The 21,153-nt window shown below is 42.3% G+C and overlaps 2 protein-coding genes across 2 annotated transcripts in view; one reads left to right on the top strand and one right to left on the bottom strand.

Moving 5' to 3' along the window:
* The window catches only part of LOC127563075 (zinc finger protein 260-like), a 298,396-nt gene that overhangs the window by 159,550 nt on the left and 117,693 nt on the right, over positions 1 to 21,153 (top strand). The window lies entirely within an intron of this gene.
* On the bottom strand, positions 1,928 to 9,052 carry LOC127561186 (zinc finger protein ZFP2-like). Its single transcript, XM_051996473.1, has 2 exons — positions 8,847 to 9,052; positions 1,928 to 5,354 (listed from the first exon to the last, which is right to left on the bottom strand). The coding sequence occupies exons 1-2, from the start codon at positions 8,986 to 8,988 to the stop codon at positions 3,022 to 3,024; spliced, it is 2,475 nt and encodes an 824-aa protein (XP_051852433.1). The 5' UTR covers positions 8,989 to 9,052; the 3' UTR covers positions 1,928 to 3,021.

Raw genomic sequence — 21,153 nt, 5'->3', positions numbered from 1 at the left:
CCATCTTCTGCAATATGGTTGCAACATGGCAACCATATTTGGCAACATGGTTCACTGGAAATGCTGGACTTGAAGTTAGGGACCTGAGTTCTAATTTCAGCTCTGCTACTTGCTATCTATCTGACATTTAACCTCTTTCAGCCTGGTTTCTTCATCTGTAAAAATGAAATTCAATCAGATGCCCCTAAGATACTTTTGAGTTGGAGACTTACAATTCTGTCATTTGTGTCATAAATGAACCTGTTCAAATGCATCAAATCCTTCCTCATATACACACACACCTGATATGACTTTAAAAAAAGATTAGACTAGGGCTGGAAAGAACCTTAAATGATATTATAGGAGAGGGGACTGAATCCTAGAGACCCTGATCTGATCATGTGGATGTAATGGAAAAAAGGTAGGATTTGAATCTGGGTCCTGATTCCCAAACTCCCATTCTTCTACTGTGTCATCCTTCCCTTGTTTGTTGTTGTTGTTGTTTGCCCTTCCTTTTGAAGAAGGACAATGACATCAGGGAGCATCCCTGGCAATGTGTTCATTCCAATCTGCATTGGCAGACACTCTGTCATAAAATCACGCAATCCCGGCCCTCAAGAAAGCAACTCGGAGCCGTGCTCAAGAAATCACTGGAGCCTTTCAATGTTGTTTTCCTGTGTATTATTTGAAAATGGCATAAATTATTCCCCAGTTCTAACACAGAATCTCTTAAGCATCAGGAAAAAAACCACACTTCATAGCAAGGTCTTCTTTAATAATAGAATGACCCAAGTTCACCTGGAGAAAAGCCCACTTTCTCCAACTTAAGTTGCCCTCTCCATCCCTGGCACTGTGGGCACAAGGACTGCATTAAGAGAGAAAGAATACTGGGGAAAGTATTGCAAAAGGAGGGACCTAGTGTAGCCTGCTTTCTCCAACTTAAGTTGCCTTCTCTGTCCCTGGCACTATGGGCACAAGGACTGTATTAAGAGAGAAAAGAATACTGGGGAAAGTGTTGTAAAAGAAGGGACATAGTATAACTTTTTTCCTGAAGAAAAGAAAGACAATTTTCCTCTATGAAAGGACTGTTAGTCACCCATCTTGTGAGAAACTGTCAGTTTTTAATGATTATTTTTGTAAAGTTGCACCTGTGAAGAATCCATGAGAGGAAAAGATTTAGTTTTTAGCAAGAGCACTGAGTTCAAGTCCTATTTTATAAAGAGTTATCCCACAGAGAATTCTGGAGAGAATTGGAATACCATTCCAAGAGAATTACCATCCGGTTTCCAAGGTTGAGTCAGAGACGGGGGCAGGAGAATAATTTGTTCCATCTTTCCCCTGCCCTTAAAAAGCCCAGAGATGACTGTTGGCACATTGCAAAGATTTATTATTTGCTATTATAAAATAACACGAGTCATAACACTGATGTTGTCTAAACAAAGACCAAAAAGGCTGAGATAAAGAAAGGAGTTTCAGAGAAAAGCTGATTCTCCAGGTCAACTAGAAGAGGACAGAGGTAATTAAGACTTTTCTTCATTTTTATTAATTTATAAGACAAATATCTTTTTATATGCCTTAGAATACAGGCTGAAAATTTCTAGGAAAATGAAGCAATAGCAGGAAAAGTGAGGTGAGGGTTAAAGTAGCTTTCAACTCTTATACACGTCAGACACTCCATCTGGGTTACCCCAAGTTGAATATCTACATGGTGGTTGTTTTTTGATACATGGAAATCACAGAATACAGTTATTATATGTAATATCTCTGAATTGATTAAATAAACAAAAGCTATAAAAAGTTTGATTGAGAAGTCAAGCTTTTTCTAGAATAACATGTATAAGCTTGGGGTGACATGACTGTAAAGGACTGTCACGTGAAAAGTTGTCAAGTTCAAACCATTGAACCTTAGGGACCTGAGTTCTAATTTCAGCTTTGCTACTTGCTGCAGGAAAGCCCTGACTGCCCCCAGTGTACTGGATTTTATAGTTAGGAGAACAAAAAGTTGTATCAGTAGATTAATGCCTAGTCCCCGGACCCATTGTCTTGAAGTCAGTTTCACATTTGTTGGTTAATGGCGGTAGTTGTTTTTAAAGGTATAACCAGCCCAGTTATATGGCAGGGACCCTAGGTTTGCAAAACTAGCCTGGTCTGTTTAGAGCAGGACTGAAAACTGAGCTCACCCCCATATCGAAGAGCTTCCAGAAGATGCTCCATCCCTTTCAGCAGTCTACTCGTTATCTTTCTATCCGCCCTGATGCTGAATCCTTCTCCTTGCATGAAAAAGAATCACAGGAAAGCCAAAAAAAATACCTCCAGTTCCTGGGGCATCTTGGGCTCAAACTTTCTCTGCTGATGAGTGGATTGAGCTACAAATTCAATGACCAAGCTGCTGGCTGGCTGCTTACCATCAGCTGCATCAGCCAACTTTGCAGCCATCCTATTTCCCACAGCCTGTTTACCTTAAAAATCTAGATTTCTGTCTCCCAGCTGTACCTGGAGAGTAGATGCTTAATACGTTTTAGATTACTAGAGCCTAATTTGAGGCCAGAAAGGTTAACCCAGTCCCTCTCGTCTTCTAACAGTTGTGATCTTTCCGTATTATTTCCTTAATGCGAGCTGAATTTCAATGCAATATATTTCAATGCATCCCCATCCCATGGCTCAACTTTGACTGTGGGGGCAATCAGAACATACCTTTCACTCGATAGTCCATCAAATTTTTGAAGAAAGCTCCCATGAGCTCCCACATAATAAACGCTTCCTAATTGATTGGCAAAAGCTCCTGAATGCCTGTCTCCCTCTTGAATGTCATCTTCTTAGTGTATAGCCCATTGCCCAAACTGGAGAAGATTTTTTTTGGATCCTGGCTTTGCCATACAGTATGTTAGCAATCCCTCTCACTTTTGGATAATCTGAAAATTGGACGATTGTGTCTTCTAAGTCACTGACTTCAATAGCATAGGGCCACGCAGAGATTCCGGGGGACTGGACTGGATACCTTCCGCCACACTAATATTGAACTCTCTTGGGCTACTCTTTATCCTAACTGCATTCAAAATGTTTTACTCCTTTATGATTTCTCTGATGTCTAATGAGGTATCCTCTCTTGTTAAAGGCTTTTCCACATTCGTCACATGCAAAGGGTTTGTCTCCAGCATGACTCCTGTAATGGCTTTTGAGCAGTTCCTGGTCAATGATGGCTGTCCCGCTTTCATTATGTGCAAAACGTTCCTTTCCAGGATGAGTTCTCTGATGTTTAATAAAATGTGTCCTCCTGATAAAGGAAACACCACATTCATTACAAGCAAATGGTGCTTCTCTTGAATGAGTTCTCTGATGGCTAATAAGATTTCCTCTCTGGCTGAAAGCTTTCCCACAGTCGTTACATTCAAAGAGTTTCTCTCTAGTGTGAGTTCTTTGGTGTCTATTAAGGCTTCCCCTCACACTGAAGGCTTTCCCACAGTCAATACATTCAAAGGGTTTTTCTCCAGTGTGAGTTCTCTGGTGGGTAATAAAGTGTGCCCTTTCACCGAAGGCTTTCCCACATTCTTTACAAGCAAAGTGTTTCTCTCTACCATGAGTTCTCTGGTGGGTAATGAGGCTCACTTTGCATTGGAAACCTTTTCCACATTCGTTGCATGCAAAGGGCTTCTCTCCAGTGTGAATTCTCTGATGAGTAATAAGGTTTCTCCTCTCACTAAAGGTTTTCCTGCATTCACTACATTCAAAGGGTTTCTCTCCAGTGTGAATTCTTTGGTGTGTAATAAGGTGCCCCCTTTGGCTGAAGCCTTTTCCACATTCGTTACACGCAAAGGGTTTCTCTCCAGTGTGAATTCTCTGATGGATGATAAGGCTTGCCCTTCGGGTGAAGGACTTGTTACATTCACTACATGTGAATGGTTTTTCCCCAGTATGAATTCTCTGATGGATTATAAGGCTTGCCTTCCAGCTGAAGCTCTTTCCACATTCATTACATTCAAACAGGTTTCCTCCATTATGAGATCTCTCATGAGTGATAAGACTGACTTTGCATCGGAAGCCTTTCCCACATTCATTACATGCAAAGGGCCTCTCTCCAGTATGAATTCTCTGATGGGCAAGAAGGTTTCTCCTCTCACTGAAAGTTTTCCCACATTCGCTGCATGCAAAAGGCTTCTCTCCTGTATGGATCCTCTTATGTGTAATAAGGTGACCCCGCTGTCTGAAGCCCTTTCCACATTCATTACAGGCAAATGGTTTCTCTCCTGTATGAGTTCTCTGATGAATGATGAGACTTACTCGATGCCGGAAACCTATTCCACATTCGCTGCACACAAAAGGTTTTCCTGAAGTATGAATCCTCTGATGGCTAATAAGGTTTCTCCTCTCACTGAATGTTTTTCCGCATTCGTTACAAACAAAAGGTTTCTCGCCAGTATGAATTCTCTGATGTGTCACAAGGTGTCCTCTTCGGATGAAGGCTTTCCCACATTCATTACACGCAAAGGGCTTTTCTCCAGTATGAATTCTCTGATGACTAATAAGATGTGCCCTCTGGCTGAAACTTTTTCCACATCCACTACATAAAAATGATTTCTCTCTAGTATGAGTTCTCTGATGACTAATAAGGTTTTTTCTCTCACTGAAAATTTTCCCACATTCATTACACTGAAAGGGTTTCTTGCTAATATTAATCCTCGGATGGGCAATCGGGTGTCCCTTTTTGATGAAGGCTTTCTCAAACTTAATATAAACCAAGGATTTCCCCCGCATTTGAACTGCATTAAGTTTAGTCAAACTTTTTCTGTACCTAAAGGACTTCTGATATTTGCTATGGTTGTAATATTTTTTGCCTGAATGAATTCTCTGCAATTTGTTACTATTTGATTTTCTGCCAAGGGATTTTCCACATTTATTCTGTTTGTGTAGCTTTTCTCTAACATGAAGTCTATGAAATTTAAGTAAGTCTGAGTGATAACTGAAGGGTTTCCTACATTTGTTAGACTTAGAATACTTCTGCCAAAAGAAGAAAGCATTGGAAATAATCAGGTCAGGAAAATGGCTGAAGTGCTTTCCAAATGTCTTATATTTAAAGATGCTTTTTCCCATTGTCTCTTTCCAGGTTGATCCCGGATTAAAATGTCTCCCAAATGTTTTATACTGAGGTACCCTGGCATTGCTAAAAATCATACTGGCATTGCTTGTTACTTTTCTAAATTGTTTCTCCTGAATGTCCTTCTGTTCTTCTAAATTAATATCATATTCCTTAACTTTGCCCATCTGGGAATAACCAGTAGTATCCTTTGGCAGAATCTTCTCTGATGATGCTCCTATGCAACTGCCCTCGATTAGACACAAATCTTTGGTTCCAAAGCTGGTTTTATCACCTGTGGAATCTGAAAGATATTTATTTTTAAAAATTTTGTTGAAAGATACATTTATATACTCATGTCTACAAGTACAAAACAGGGAAAGTTTGGCTAAATAGCTGTTCCTCAGAGAAAAAAAAGATCCAGGGATTTTATTTTTCTGGATGCTTAATCTAAGGGGAGCTTACTTTGTGGCAGCCAATGAGGCTCATTAGATGAAATTTCATCTTGATTGCATTGAGAGAGTACAGAATGTGAAAAACTCAACCACAAACCAACTGAAGATATATGAAGTAATAAAAATTTTTTTTAATAAAATTGAATAAAAATTATTTTACTCATGGAAAATAATAGAAAAAAGAAGACTGAATCAAATAGATATAACATGCATAAAACACCTGGGAGTCCATCTATCAACACACGCTAAAGACATAAACTCAACTACAGGATATTAATCAATCAAAACATATTTTAAAGTATCTATTATGTGACAGGCACTGTGATAAGTGGAGAATACAAAATACAAAAAAAAGGCAAAAGACAGAACCTAACAAAAGAACAACATAAATAATTGGAAGAATACAAGGTAAGATCTGTAAAGGATTTTGCAAGCCAAAAAGTATTATGTAAAAATTATATATTTATTATTGCTTTCTCGTGTTGCAGTAAACAATAAAAATACTACCTAACTTATTATAATCTTATAATTTATATATTTATAATTTAAGTTCTTGTTTAGCTACTATATGTATGATATACATTATTTATAATACATTGTATGATATGTCAAAATATATCATATACAACATATCATATATTATGCTGTACCATATGATATACTGTGTATTTATAATTTGTTTCTATTTAATATAAATATTATAGTGCTGGTGAAGTAGTGAGATACTCTAGCCATTTTGGAATACAATTTAAAATTAAGGTTAGAAAGTATTTATCCTTTGATCCAGAGACCTTCTAGTTAAGTGTATATCCCAAATAGAACAAAAATAAAAGGAAAGATCTCATTTATGGCAAAATATTTACAACAGTTTTTTCTGTAGTCACAAAGACTTAGAAAGAATATAGCTGTCTAGTGTTTGGGGAATGGCTAAAAAATATCGTAGGGATTAAGGAATAGAAGAATCAATATGAAGAATTCAGAGAAGCATGCTTCATAATAGACTTATGTGGCCTGATACAGAGTCAAGTAGGAAGTGCTAGAAAAATATATAAAGACTATAACAAAAGACCAAAAAAAAAAAAAAACCCTATAAAGTGAATGGTGTAATTCTATTAACCATCCTTGGCCATAAGGAAGAAATGAGAAAATACTGCTGCCTCTTCTTTCTAATAGTGAGGGAAGGATGAAGAAGATGGAATCCTGCAGACATTGATGCATTCTTTAGTTTTCTGGAAATTCTTTTTTACTCTTTCACTTTTATTCTTTGTTACAGAGATGGCTCTATGTGGAGGATTTGTTATGAATGAAAATTAAAGTGATATGAGAGGTACAAAATAAAACCTATTTTTGAACACAGCCAGTATTTGTTTGTTTCACCAACTGATGCATATTTGTTATAAAGAAGAGATTTTTTGGCAGAGGAATACCCTACAAAAAGAAAAGAAAAAAAAAAATAAAAGGAAACCAGCTAAATCAGATTCACAGTTTCATGTACAATACTCTTTGTATATGGAAATGTTCATATTAACTGGTGTTTATCAAGCTTGGATTAAAAAAATGATAAAAATTTAAAAGGAAAAGAAAATGAAGGTCATTGAAAAAGATAAATTAAAAAGAATTTTTAGGGGACACAAATAGCAACAACTATAATAAAAACTGTTCAAACTCTCCATTATAAACATTATGTTTTTTCACATATCCATCAAATGAATTAAAAGGAGTTATACATGGGAAACGAATGTGAACTATCTGCATTTTTGTTTTTCTTCCCGGGTTATTTCTACCTTCTGAATCCAATTCTCCCTGTGCAACAAGAGAACTGTTCAGTTCTGCAAACATATATTGTATCTAGGATTTACTGCAACATATCCAACATATAAAGGAATGCTTGCCATCTAGGGGAGGGGATGGAGGGAGGGAGGGGAAAAAAATTGGAACAGAAACGAGGGCAAAGGATAATGTTGTAAAAAAAAAATTACCCTGGCATGGATTCTGTCAATATAAAGTAATTATTAAATAAAAATTAAAAAAAATAAAATAAAAGGAGTTATACAATTTGTTGTCACTTGGACCATGAAGAAATAAGAAATATGTTTTTGCACAACTACTATTAGATAGTGTGATCTTTCAGGAAGAAATATTGCAATAAATTAGAAGGGCTAAAAAACCAAGCAAATCTTCTTATGTCCTACAGTTTAGTAAATCTCTTTAGAACCATAACAAATTCAGGGAGATGATTCCCACTTCACTCACTGACCTGTGCAAAAGACCCTCTGGCCTTCTCCACTGGACCTCCATGGCACTTCTCCTCTCACCAAGAGAGAAATGACATCCAGTTTGGAAACAGGAATCCCTACACAGGGGAGATAAATGAGAAAATGGTGGAGATAGCAAGGGTTTTGGGAGTTCAGTTCTAGTCAGGGAGCATCAGGAAGGTAAGAAAGCACAGCAGATGGTCCGAGGGATCTCAAAGCCCTTTTCTGGATTCTATGGGAGGATGGTTCACAATTCCATGCCCAATTCCACATCTATTTGTACTTTCTGTCCTGGAAAGAACCAGTGGTAGGCAACTGTTAACCTAAATATAGGGCAATAGACCCTTTCATCCAGTTGACTTTTTGCCTAAGGCTGACCAGACCAAACTCTGGAGACTGAGACTCCTTTGGGAAGACTCTATAATGACTAAGTTCATTTCAGGCCCAAACCCACTATGAAGTACTTTCTCTCTCCCTCATAGTGCCTTCCCTTTAATGGTGTCTTTGTCCTTATTATACCTTAAAAAAAAAAAAAAGAAAGCTCTACAATGTCCTAAGAACCAATGCCATCAGCACAGCACTGCCTCCAAGCAGGAATAGTGGAGGGAATCTCAACAGAAAGGCTTCTTAACTTGACCCCCTGCTTGGACCTGACCCCCTTGTAGGACCTGACCCCCTGCTGGGACCTGACACACCCCACCCCTCTGTGTTTCCTGTAGCACAGGGGTGAATATCACTGAACAGGAGGCTGCACAGGTTTGGGGCAATGACAGACTTCCTTTAATGACCTCAAGGTTTCCCTGGAAACAAAGGTCAATCTTTTTCCCTACAGCAGGTGATGCTCTAAGTCAGAGACAAGGGCTGGGACAAGGTATCACATGGAATGTGTTAAGGTAACTACTTTAAGCAGTTTGTGACACGGTAACTCATGTGGAACAATAAAAGAATCACTAAGGAGACATGATGAGAAGGGAAGAGGAGCAGCTCCATGTAAAGGGTCAGGGGCAGCCTGTGCGCTCTGAGGTGCATCGGGGTCAGGAGAACAAAGAGGATTCCCTGGCCGAGAACTTCTGAATCCCAGCTTACCCACAGAGACCAGGTTCTGGAAGTTCTCCAGCATCACGTCCCTGTGCAGGGCCCTCTGGGCCGGCTCCAGGACCCTCCACTGCTCCCAGGTGAAGTCCACAGCCACGTCCCAGAAGGTCACCGAGGCCTGAATCAGACACATTCTGTGTTAGTTCAAGCCATTCTTCAAAGCCCTTACTTTGTACTAATGTTCTCTGATAGCTCAAACCACCGGGCCAAATTCTCTCTGCAAATTAATCCCAAGAAAATCATACACATTACTCATAAGGTACCAGATCATACCAAGGAATCAGCAGCAGGATCACTTCGGATAGACAATACAAAAATCAAACAGTCACACTGGGGGAGGGAGGGGAAGAATGGGGCAGCTAGGTGGTGCAGTGGTTGGAGCACCAGCCCTGAAGTCAGGAGGACCTGAGTTCAAATCTGCCCTCAGATACTTAACATTTATTAGCTATGTGATCCTGAGCAAGTCACTTAATCCCAATTGCTCCAGCAAAAAAACAAAACAAACCCTATTTCCATGAAGGCCAGAACTAGCCAAAGCTCTCCCAGGTCCAACCTTTGAAGTCACTCTGCTTTCTCCTTCACACTGTGGAGACTTGGAATAAAATCGTGTGTCCTTCTCTGTCACAACATTTCCTAACAACATATAATGTGTGTAACTTATAGAGGAGCTCTTTATACCTCTTTGTGATAAGGCTCCTCTCTCCAGTGGTCAAGATTCTAGCCCAATCCCCCCCTTACAGTCTAGTGACCTTTGTCTCCAGTTCCAGCGATTCCAGAGAAATCTCTAGAGAAATCAGTTAGCACACAGGGGATCTTCCTCTCAGCCTCTTCCAACACAGACGACCAGTGCAGGCTGTCCATCCCTCACTGCATAATTTCTTGTATCATGTCTAGGCCTTTTTGGAGACTGTGGCCAATCAATCCCAGCTGCCCCAGGCTCCAATAGGGCATCCCCTGTAATCTCTGAGTAGTTGTCCAACCTTCTTGCCATGTCTGGGCTGAGAGCCCCTGAAGTTGCTCCTGCCGTTCCCATTGAAGCCCACCACTATTATGTCCATCATCCACGGATATTCTGGACTGACCTCCCCCCAGGATCACAGACCTCTCATGCCAACCTCCAAAGCTTTCTAGAAAAAGGACTCGGTGACTCAACCTGACCTTTTATCAGCTCTGCCATCCTAAGTTTGATTTCAGCATTATTTTAAACTTGTTTGGAGGTTTCAGCAACCCTGCTGCCTCTGATTTGCCATCTGGGCTCCATTCCTTCCACAGTGATTAAATTGAACAATTCCACTGACATAAAGCAAATTGTACAGGTGACCAAAAGAAAGACTTTCAAATATAAAGGAAAGAAAATATGAATAACACAAGACTATTCTCCACCCAGAGCAATTTGGAACTATGCTCAAAAAGTTATCAAACTGTGCATCCCCTTTGATCCAGCAGGGTTTCTACTGGGCTTATACCCCAAAGAGATACTAAAGAAGGGAAAGGGACCTGTATGTGCCAAAATGTTTGTGGCAGCCCTGTTTGTAGTGGCCAGAAGCTGGGACATGAAAGGATGTCCATCAATTGGAGAATGGTTGAGTAAATTGTGGTATATGAATGTTATGGAATATTATTGTTCTGTAAGGAATGACCAGCAGGATGAATACAGAGAGGACTGGCGAGACTTACATGAACTGATGCTGAGTGAAATGAGCAGAACCAGGAGATCATTATATACCTCAACAACGATACTGTTTGAGGACGTATTCTGATGGAAGTGGATCTCTTCAATAAAGAGAGCCTTAATTGATCAAAGATGGACAGAAGCAGCTACACCCAGAGAAAGAACACTGGGAAAGGAATATAAACTGCTTGCATTTTTGTTTTTCTTCCCGGGTTATTTCTACCTTCTGAATCCAATTCTCCCTGTGCAACAAGAGAACTGTTCGGTTCTGCACACATATGTTGTATCTAGGATATACTGTAACCCATTCAACATGTAAAGGACTGCTTGCCATCTGGGGGAAGGGGTGGAGGGAGGGAGGGGGAAAATCGGAACAGAAATGAATGCAAGGGATAATGCTGTAAAAAATTACCCTGGCATGGGTTCTATCAATAAAAAGTTATTAAGAAAAAAAAAAAGACTATTCTCCACCCACCAGAAACCAAAGGAGAGAACGGTATTTCTTTGAGCAAAGAAGTAAGCTATAACCCAAGGAGGTAAGCTCTGCAACCAATATATATCAAATATATCTTGAAAAAAGATATATGTTCAATAATAAGGAGGTATTTTAAGCATTCCTACAAAGAAAATTAGACCTAAGCAGATTTTTGCTTTACAAACACCATATACAATAGAAAATATGAAAAAGGTAAAAACAGCAGCCAAAGAGGTGCAGATACAAAATTAATCACTCCAGAAAATGAAGGAAGGAAAAACTAAAAAAGAAAAAGGTACCTATGGGGTTAATAATAAAATAACAATAGAGAGCCCATTAGGAGTTTTCCTTATAAGTGTGTTTAAAGAGACAAGGACAAAAGAAAGGCGAAGTCAAATATGAAGATTGATGGTGGAGGAAAATCCCACAATACTCTGCCTAGAGGTGAATCATAGGGAAGAGAGTTGGGTGGGAATTGAGAGAGAGAGACAGAGACAGAGAGAGACAGAAACAGAGAGACAGAGGCACAGAGACAGAGACACACAAAGAGAGAGATAGACACAGAGACAGAGACAGACAGACACAGAGACACAGAAAGAAATACAGAGAATCAGAGACACACAAAGTAAATACATCTTTTATGGAACACAAAACAAACAAAAAAATGAATCACTTTAGGGAACATAAGCAAAAGACTGGAGACTTAACAATAAAATCCTAAATAATGACTAGACCAAAGGAAAAAAAATTATAGAAACAATCAATAGTTATGTGAAAGAAAATTTTGATGATATACCAAAATTTCCAAGATGCAGCTAAAAGCAGTTGTCAAGGGGAAAATTATAATTGTGAGAGCATCCATTAAAATGAAAGTTTAAAAATGAGAAGATTAATGAATGTGCATTTTAAGAATTCAGAAAGCTAACAAGTAAAACTAACATAAGCACAAAAGAGGAGATATTTAAAAGGAGAGAAGAAATAAAGATAGGCATGTTGTTCATAGAGCTAGGAATAGGTACAACCATTTTGAAAGCAACTAGAATTGTGCATCCATAACTCTCTGACCCATACATTTTATTAGTTTTATATACAAAGGGGGCCACTGATGGTAAGAAAGTAAATTTCTTACCATCTTGCAAATATTTATTGTAACATTTTTTGTGATGGTAAAGGTTTGGAAACATAGTAGAAGTCCATTAACTATAAAACAATAAAAAAGTTATGTGATATAAAAAAGCATCACTTGGAAGAAAAGATCTCCCAGCTTTGTTAAATAGGAAATCCACAAGGGTGTTCCATGGCCCATATTTTCAGAGATTTCTGATCTCTCAATAACTTTTAGTGATTATTTTCCTCTTTTTTTGGCTTTTCATCTTCAAAAAATAATATTTATATGGGAAGAATTTCTGGAGATACAGGAATTGAGTGAACTACACTGACTCCATTTGGGGACTCAGTTCTGGAGGAAGCTCAAATCCCTTTCTATTCAATTATGCATCTAGTCCAATTTTTGCTTTGTGAGAAAACTTTACTGCATTGTTTGAATCTAGTCTTGTAAGGCTGGACCACCCTAGCTTGTTGCTTAGTGGCCTTTAAACAAGGACTGAGGTAATGCTGACCAGAAACTCAGTCAGATCTGAAGACTAATGCAAGTTTTCTCACAATTATACACCCTCAAGTAATTCATTTGAATGATCTGAAAACACCCTGTGTTGTCAATCACTCTGTATTGTTTCCATGTTCCTTTACTTGAATAAACACTTGATAGAGAAGGAGCATGGGATATCTTTCTAATTTCAGGGAATCTCATCTGTTTGCTCTTCCCCTCATAAATTACTAATCCCGTAATCTTTCCTCCAATTAGAAATCAGATGACCTAATCGTGTGTCCTGATTTACATTCTGTTCATTGTTTGTTTTTTTAATGCATAGAAATCTGTTTATCCCTGTATTTGGGATCCAGAGCCAAGCTGAGAAGAACTGGATCCCATTTGTTATGAAAAGTAGCATGCCATGTAAATAAATCCAGAAGTTCAGAAGATTGAGTTTTCACCATTATTTCATTTTTCACCCATCACAGTAGTGGAAGGAGGACATCCAGGAAAATTATGGTATTTTTATATGAAGCATTATTTTTTTAATTTTATTTACACTTTTTCATTTAGTAGTATTTTATTTTTTTCCAATCATATGTAAAGATAGTTTTCAACATTCATTTTTTTAAATTATAGCTTTTTATTTTCAAAAAATATATATGGATAATTTTTGACATTCACCCCTACAAAATCCTGTGTTCTAATTTTTTCTCTCCCTTCTCCCCTTCCCCCATTGGCAAGTGATCCAATATATGTTAAACATGTGCAATTCTTCTAGACATATTTCCACAAATATCATGCTGCACTAGAAAAATCCATTCCAAAAGGAAAAAAAAAATGAGAAAAAACAAAACAAAATGCAAGCAAACAATAACAAAAAGAGTGAAAATACTATGTTGTGGTCCACACTCAGTTCCCACTGCCCTCTCTCTGGGTGCAGATGGCTCTCTTCATCACAAGACCAAATTATGGTATTATTAAAAAAAATCTCTTTTCTATTATCAGTGATTTGGGACATTCTTCTTGTTATTAGTTTGTACTTCTCTCCATAAGAACTATTCATACACATGTTTTGATGATTTATCAGAGAATGATAATTGATGATAAAAATGATAATAAAATTAGCCAATATAGAGTACACAGAACTCCTTAATACAAAGGTGGATTTTTTTTTTTTGTCCCCAGTCCCAGGTCAAAAGTTTCTTTTTAGCTTCTAATACTGACTCTTTACATCCTGAAATTCTCTACATTTGAAAAATCATAAGGTTTAGGATCTTTTTTGGTTTATTTTTAATAAGAGAAATGCACATCAAAACCGGCCTGAAGCTTCACCTACCACCCAGCATATTAGCAAAGATGACCAAAAATGGGCATAAACAATGTTGGAGTGGAATGGTAACAGGCACATTAATGCAATACTGCTGAATATGTGAATTAGCATAATATTCCCAAAAGCAACTTGAAATTATATAAAAATGCAGAGAGAGTGTCCATATCCTTTGACGCAAAGATTCCCTGGTTTGGCATATATCCCAAGAAGGTCACTGATTAAAAAGAAAGACTCGACATAGAGCAATTAATCAAGCCACAAGCATTTATTAAAAGCCTACTGTAGGTCAGGTATTGAATTAAACACGTGGTAGCAAAGATTTGGAAGCAAAGTGGATGTCCATCAACTGGAGAAAAGCGAAACAGACCATGTCATGTGAATGGAATTCTGCTGTGTTGCTAGGAATGATGAACGATAGATTTACAAACACTGATACAAACCGAAGTAAGGAGAACCAAGAAAAGAATATGCTGACTGTACCAATATAAATGGAGCAACCAACAATCAAAAACAAGTAAAAGTGAATGTTGTAGAATCTCAATGATTCTAAAGAGGAGTTAGAAGAAGAGAGCATGATTAGTCCTTAGCAGAAGTGGGAGGTTCCTGCCTGTACAATATTGCATATTTTCCAAAATTTTCAATGTAGTCATCATGGTTTTGTTTTCCATCTTTTTCCTCTCTCTTTTTTAAGCCTTTGCTTTATATGGGAAGAGCAGAAAAAGGACTACAAAAGGAAATTTAGGCAATGTCAAAATAAAAGATATCAAATATGCAGTATTTAATTGATCATTTATTTATAAATATAAATATATATACATATTATATATATTAAATGTAAAATTAAAATTTTAACATGTTAAGTGTTATATATTTGATCATTTCGGTTTTAATATTGCCTTTTCCCCTATAGTCTTCTTTCTTATCTCCTACATATAATAAAGAATTTTAAAAGTTTGCACATATGTGTATACATATATGTGTGTGTATATATGTGTGTGTGTGTATATGTGTATGTCTTTGTATGTTCCTAAACTAACCAGAAAGTAATTTTTAAATAAAATGTTTAGCTAATTCTGTGGAGTAACTATTCAGGCAATTTCACTCTCTACTGAGCATAATTTTAGGTTATTTTCAGTCTTGCTGAACTTTTTTCTTCTCTATTCCTTTTCATTTTTCTTTTATGGATTAGAAGGGATACCTTGCTGATAAAGGAGGAAAAGGGATATAAGGGAAAATCTACTTAAATAACTGAAAACAGCTATCATTTGTGTGTATGTGTATAATATATAGATAAATAAATCCCATAAATCTTATTTTAAAAAATCTTAAATCCTGTTTTTTTTTCTTAACATCCTCCCTTCTACTTTTCAATTAATTAATGTCAGATCCCAATATGTCAGAAAATTTTTCTTTCATATGAAACATTTATTCCTCTTACAATTTCTATTCTGCTTCCAGTTTGACCTTAAGTTCTTTCCATTTCCCCATCCCATTTTTCATGTTCCTAAATGTTACCTTCTCAAACCTAAATGTAACGAACCCACTGCTCTGGGATGGTCTGCTATGGGCGCACGCCATCAAGTGCCGATTGAACAAGGGACTCTACAAATGTCTGAGTAATGATGAGGCACCAAAAACACACTCTTTCCTTTCTGCTTTCAACTCCTCTCCCGACACTCTTCCCTGCTCCTATTCAGCCTCTCTACCACTCTCCCTCCTGGTCTGTTCTAGTCTCTTCCTTGTATCTTATCTATGCGCTTAGCACTTTTCTGGCACACAGCAGGTGCTTAATAAATGTTTACTTAATACATCCGTATGTATAAATTCATGCACATACATGTGTGCCTATACATGGATACATACGTGTGCCTCTAGAGACAATCCTTCCCTCGATGTAAGATCTTTAAGTTGCAGACACTTCCATTTGGATCGAGCATCCCAGGGGCTTATGGACGTGGAGGCCGCCAATACAACTTTTTAGCCCTCTTTTGAACCTTCATGACTCTCCTTTTTGTTCGATCGTTTTTCTGTCGTGTCTGACTCTTTGCGCCCCCATTTAGGGGTTTTCTTGGTAGAGATGTGGGAGGGGTGTGACCTTTCCTTTTCCAGCTTATTTTACAGAAAAAGAAACTGAGCCAAACAGGGCACTTGCCCAGGGCCACGCAGCTAACAAGCCTCCGAGGCAGCATTTGAACTCGGGTCTTCACGCAAAGCCAATGCTCGTTGCACCACGGCAGCATTCAGCCGCCATTGTTCGCTTCCCAACTGGATCTGGCCCTCTGTTCATTCCTGCCCCGGGGACGTGCCAGTTCTTTGGAGCTACCCTGTCTTTATCAGGTCTCAGAGGGATGGAGGACTCGGGGGGGGGGGGGAGGAAGGGGGCAATTAAAGGAGCACAGGCCTGAAGCTGGGACTTGGGGCCGGAGAGCATTGAACACCGGGATAAAGTATTCCCATACTCCTACCCCGGGACTCACCTGCGTCCGGAACATCCTTCCCTCCTCCGGGATCCTGCCACTGTGAGGGGGAGCAGCTGCCTCCGCAGGCTGAGCTGGAGGGAGACACAGCAGTCATGGGGTCCACCAGCCCCAGGCTCCCCCTCCTCCTGAGCCGACAGTCCCTGATGAAATTAACTGCAGCCTCCCCCCAGGAATTCTGCCTTCAGCCCCGGCAGGAGCAGCCTGGGAACTCATTGATCATTGATCGGCTGGATGGGGCCAGCCCCGGGGCACACTGGGAAGGCGTGGGGGCTTCTGTGGAGGAGCAGGACCCTCCTCCCACCACCCTCCTCACCTCTCTCCCCAAACTCTGGGGCCAAGTAGTCCATGGTCCCTTCTGCCGGCTCCCACGACTTCTCCCTGTGGCCCCACCAGGGGCTCAGGAGCTGCTGTGACCACCGTGGGCTGGGCCTGGGGGCTTCCTTTGCCATCTTCCTTTTGGAGTACAGGTGCGTGTCCTCAGGTGGGGGTGTCCCGGGGCCCTGAGAATACCGGGGAGGGGCAGCAGCAGGAGCCAGGGAGGAATCCCTGTCACTCGTGGTCACTCGGACTCACAGATCATCCAAGTCATTGCGGGGACTCCCCCACCCCCACCCGTGAACTTTCCCACTGCTCCACAGGCAAACCTACTCACGTCCCAAACCCTCCCTCCCATCCATCCACAGGCAGGCAAATGCGGAGCCGTGCACACGCATTCTCGGACACGCGTGGGCACAAGCTCTCTTAGCGCGCGCGCGCGTGCACACACTTCACTCGCACCTTCTGAAGGTTGGGGAACCCCAAGCTCCATACTCAGAGCAAGGGGCGGGGCAATGAGGGAATGGGCGGAGGGGAGAAGAGGCGCCTGCGCACTCAGACTCCCTCACCCCGCCCCACCCTCTAGCACCTGCACGAAAAACCGTCACTTGAAGTTTGTTCTTGGCAAGAGAGGACTCTCACCACGCATTCCCCTTTCGAGGGCTCCTCCTTGGGCTGGTTGGAGGCATAGCGGCGGAGGAAGGGGGGGAGAGGAGTGTGGGCAGAGATCTGGCTGATGCATGCTGGAAAGTGTAGTCCCAAACCAGCGTCCGGCCTGCCCATCGAACGGGCCTACTTGAACTACATATCCCAGAATGCTCTGCGGTCTGGCTCTCAACTAGAGAGCGCCACAAGCTGTCTTGGGTCTGCGCTGGGAACGGAGGCGGAGGTGCCTGGAGGGTCCCTGCGGGGGCTCCTCTAAGCCCTTGAATCCGATTCCCACGGGAAGCAGATGAGGAAGTCAGAATTCGAACTCGGCTCCCTGGGTTCCCATTCCCAGCCAGTTTCCATCACTCTGAGAGGGTGGGGCGAGATGGGGATGACATAACGGGGGGAGGCACCCCGGAGCTGGGGGGAGGCATTTTGACGAGACGGTGTCTGATAGCTTGGGATGGGGAGAGGCATTCTGACATTCTGAAACATAAGATCTTTTATCCTTATCAAATATTCTGATTAAGAGGGAGGGGTGGGTTTGCAGGATTAAGCAAAACTTGAGGCAGAACAATTAGGGAAACTGAGTCAGGAAAATTAGGGAAACTGAGTCAGGATAATTAGGGAATCTGAGTCAGAATAATAAAAGAGATCGGTGGCACAACAGCCTGAGGCAGCCACAGAGTCAGAGCATTGAGAGGAGAGCAGACTATCAATCCGGTTCTGACCGGGTGGGGGAAGGCACGGGACATTCTGATACATTGGGATCAAGAAGAACAATGACAGAATGGGGGGAGGCACCGGACATTCTGGTAAGTAGGGAACGTCATGATGTCTAAAGTCTCCTTGCTTGGATTAAACATTTACAGTTTATAATCTCAGTGTAGCCAGCCCTAAAATGTCTCAATCCTAATGGTTAGGAGGGAAGGGTGGTGTTGCAACCAGAGGGATGGAGGCAGAACAATTGAGGGAAACTGAGGCAGGACAATTGGAAGGGACCTGTGGCACAACATTGCTTATCTTGAGTGGGGAGTAAGGAAGACTCCGAAAGTTCGATTTCTATTTCTGATTTATGCTGGCTGTGTTCCTTGAAGCAGGCCACTTCCCCTCCAAGCCTCGGTTTCCTCACTTGTGAAATCAGGGTGTTGGGCCAGAGAGTTCTAGATGCTCATGCTGCTTTTTCTCACACAAGCTCCCTGGAGGCAGGAGTTGCTCCTTGGTGTGCTCTGTAACCCCTCAGCATCTGACCAGGGCTGGGCACCTGGCAAACACTTGCTGGTCAGTTAACCCCAAGATGAATAGTTAGGATGCAGAAGTTCCTTTCTGAGTGCCGCCATCTTAACTGGTTTGGGGTGTGTGGGTATGTATGTGTGGGGGGAGGGGAATCACCTCTTTAGATATGAAGATTCCTCTCATGAATGAATGAATGAGCATTTGCCAGTTGCCTCCTGTGTGCCAGCACTCTGCAGAGCGCTGGGCGTGGAACCCCAGGGAAACTGAGGCAGTAGAAACTGACTGGATTTTAAAAGTGGAGAGTTTAATAAGCTGCCTGACGGATGGGACTATCCTGCAAAGCATTCGATGTAGAGTAACTGAGGCGCAGATTTTATATAGGCTCGTAACTAGCAAAGCAGGCAGGGATAACAGAAGCAAAAAGAAGGCAGTTGGGTAACTCCCTTACAAGCAGCGGTTATACAAGAAAATATGTTTCTCATAGTCTAAAGCAATGATGGGAAGGGGCTTGGGCGGTATACAGTGGTGGGAATGAAAGCAATCCCAGGATGCACACAGTGATGGGAATGGGTTAGGGTGTATACAGTGATGGGAATGCGTTAGGGTGCACACAGCGATGGGGACGTATACAATAGTGGGAGTAACAGGATGCACACAGTGGTGGGAATGCGTTAGGGTGTATACAGTGATGGGGACGTATACAATAGTGGGAGTAACAGGATGCACACAGTGATGGGAATGCGTTAGGGTGTACACAGCGATGGGGATAGGTTTAGGGAGGTATACAATAGTGGGAGTAACAGGATGCACACAGTGATGGGAATGGGCTTAAGGGGGCTTTCCAGGGTCAGCATTTCCCGAGAATCTACTCCGTAGAAGCTCCTCACGGATATCACAAGAAAGCAGAACAGAAATAGGCAGGGCCCCTCTATGCTCATGCTTGTCCCTTAGATCTAGAGTGTGAGGCTAAGTTCGGTCCTTATGAGAGAAGGATTTCAGGGTCCTTTTTGGTTCAGCCGGCTAAGGCTCGGCCCAAGTGAATCAGAAGCTCCTCGAGGCGCCGACCCTCCATGGAAGGAGACAAGAACGCACGTTAAGCACGTCCTGGCCTGGATGTCCTCATCGAAAAGCTCTGGGGGAAGGTGTCAGCCGACCAGGCTCCCGGGAACTCACCGGTGCAGCCAGGTACTGAAGGCTGAGCTTCTCCCGGGAAAGGACGCTCTGGAGCCCCCTCGTGGCCCGCGGCTGCTACTGCGCGCGCTCCGAGGCCAGAAAAGTTCCGCTTCGGACTCCATTTCCCAGAATGCCCATGAATTGGAGGTATATGTTTGTATCGGGTGATGGGAGAAGCCCCCCTATTTCCCAGACACGTCACGCAATAGATCGTGGGAATGGGTCCTAAAGGAGAGGCCCCGGTACGGCAGCTTGAGGCCAGACTTGCAGCTCCGGACTCTTGGCGAGCCAGTAAGGGAGGAAGCGGGGAGAAGAGGACTGCGCAGGCGCAGCCCCAACTTTTTCCTCCCCAATGAGGGCGGGGGAGGCAGAGCGGGAGGGGAGGAGTGCGCATGCTCTGACGCTTTCTCTGGCACCTGAGGGGTGGGAGAAGGTGCGAGGGCCTGCGAGCCCTCCTTCTCTCCGCAGGGTGGGGGTGTTGTGATGAATGTCTGAGAGCCCGCACTGCAGTCTCTGTTAGGAAGGAGCAAGGCCCGGAAGTCGGGCCGCTCTGACCCTGGACTGGTGGCTGCCCTTCCTTCTCCGAGCTGACCCTTGTGTGAGGGGAGGGAACGGCCATGATGTGCAGGGGAAATGGGCTGCCGTGAGGGGGGCTGTGTGAGGTCCTCGGCCTCACCTTCCCCTCCAGAGCCACGTGGCTCCCATGGCCAGAGAGAGGTCAGGACGCCGGGGGACGGGGCTGGATGCAGGGGGAGACCTCGGGATGTTTAGGCTGAGGCAGCGCCCATTCAGCGATTCAGACCAAGGAGCAATGGAGGCAGAGCATAATAAACGAATGAATGAATGGCTGATGGACAGGCAGAGGGCGGGCGGGTGGTCTTGCATGATCAGCCCCGATCCTTGGGAGACGGGTGGTGGGGCCTCAGGACTTTCCTCGAAAGCCTCCGCCGGACTTACAGCTGAGATCTCCATGAGCTGCCTCCCGGTTAGAATGGGAGCTCCCCGCAGGTGAGGACTGTCCTACTGATATTGCTGCCCCTTCCTGCGATGCCCCGGCATCGGAAGCCATCAGCAAGGCTGAGGGTCCCGTGCTCACAACAGCCATAGGAGCTGGGGAGTGTCCCCATTTTGTAGAAGAGGAACCCGAGAAGAGTGATGAGCCCGGGGTCCCAGAGCTAGCGTCTGAAGCTAGATTTGGACAGTCTCCTCTACAGGCTGAGACAGGGAGAGCTGAATTTGAATCCTGTCCCAGTGAGTTGTAGCTGTAAAGTTCTGGGAAAGTGACCCAGCCTCTCAAGGCCCGTTTCCTCGAACTTGAGATCCCTTCTAGCTTTAAATCCTTGGGGAGCCCCTAAGCCTTTCTGCCTTTATCCTC

Source organism: Antechinus flavipes, chromosome 4 (assembly GCF_016432865.1).
Source record: "Antechinus flavipes isolate AdamAnt ecotype Samford, QLD, Australia chromosome 4, AdamAnt_v2, whole genome shotgun sequence".
Classification (NCBI taxonomy): Eukaryota; Metazoa; Chordata; class Mammalia; order Dasyuromorphia; family Dasyuridae; genus Antechinus; species Antechinus flavipes.
This window is presented reverse-complemented; position numbering and strand designations above follow the sequence as displayed.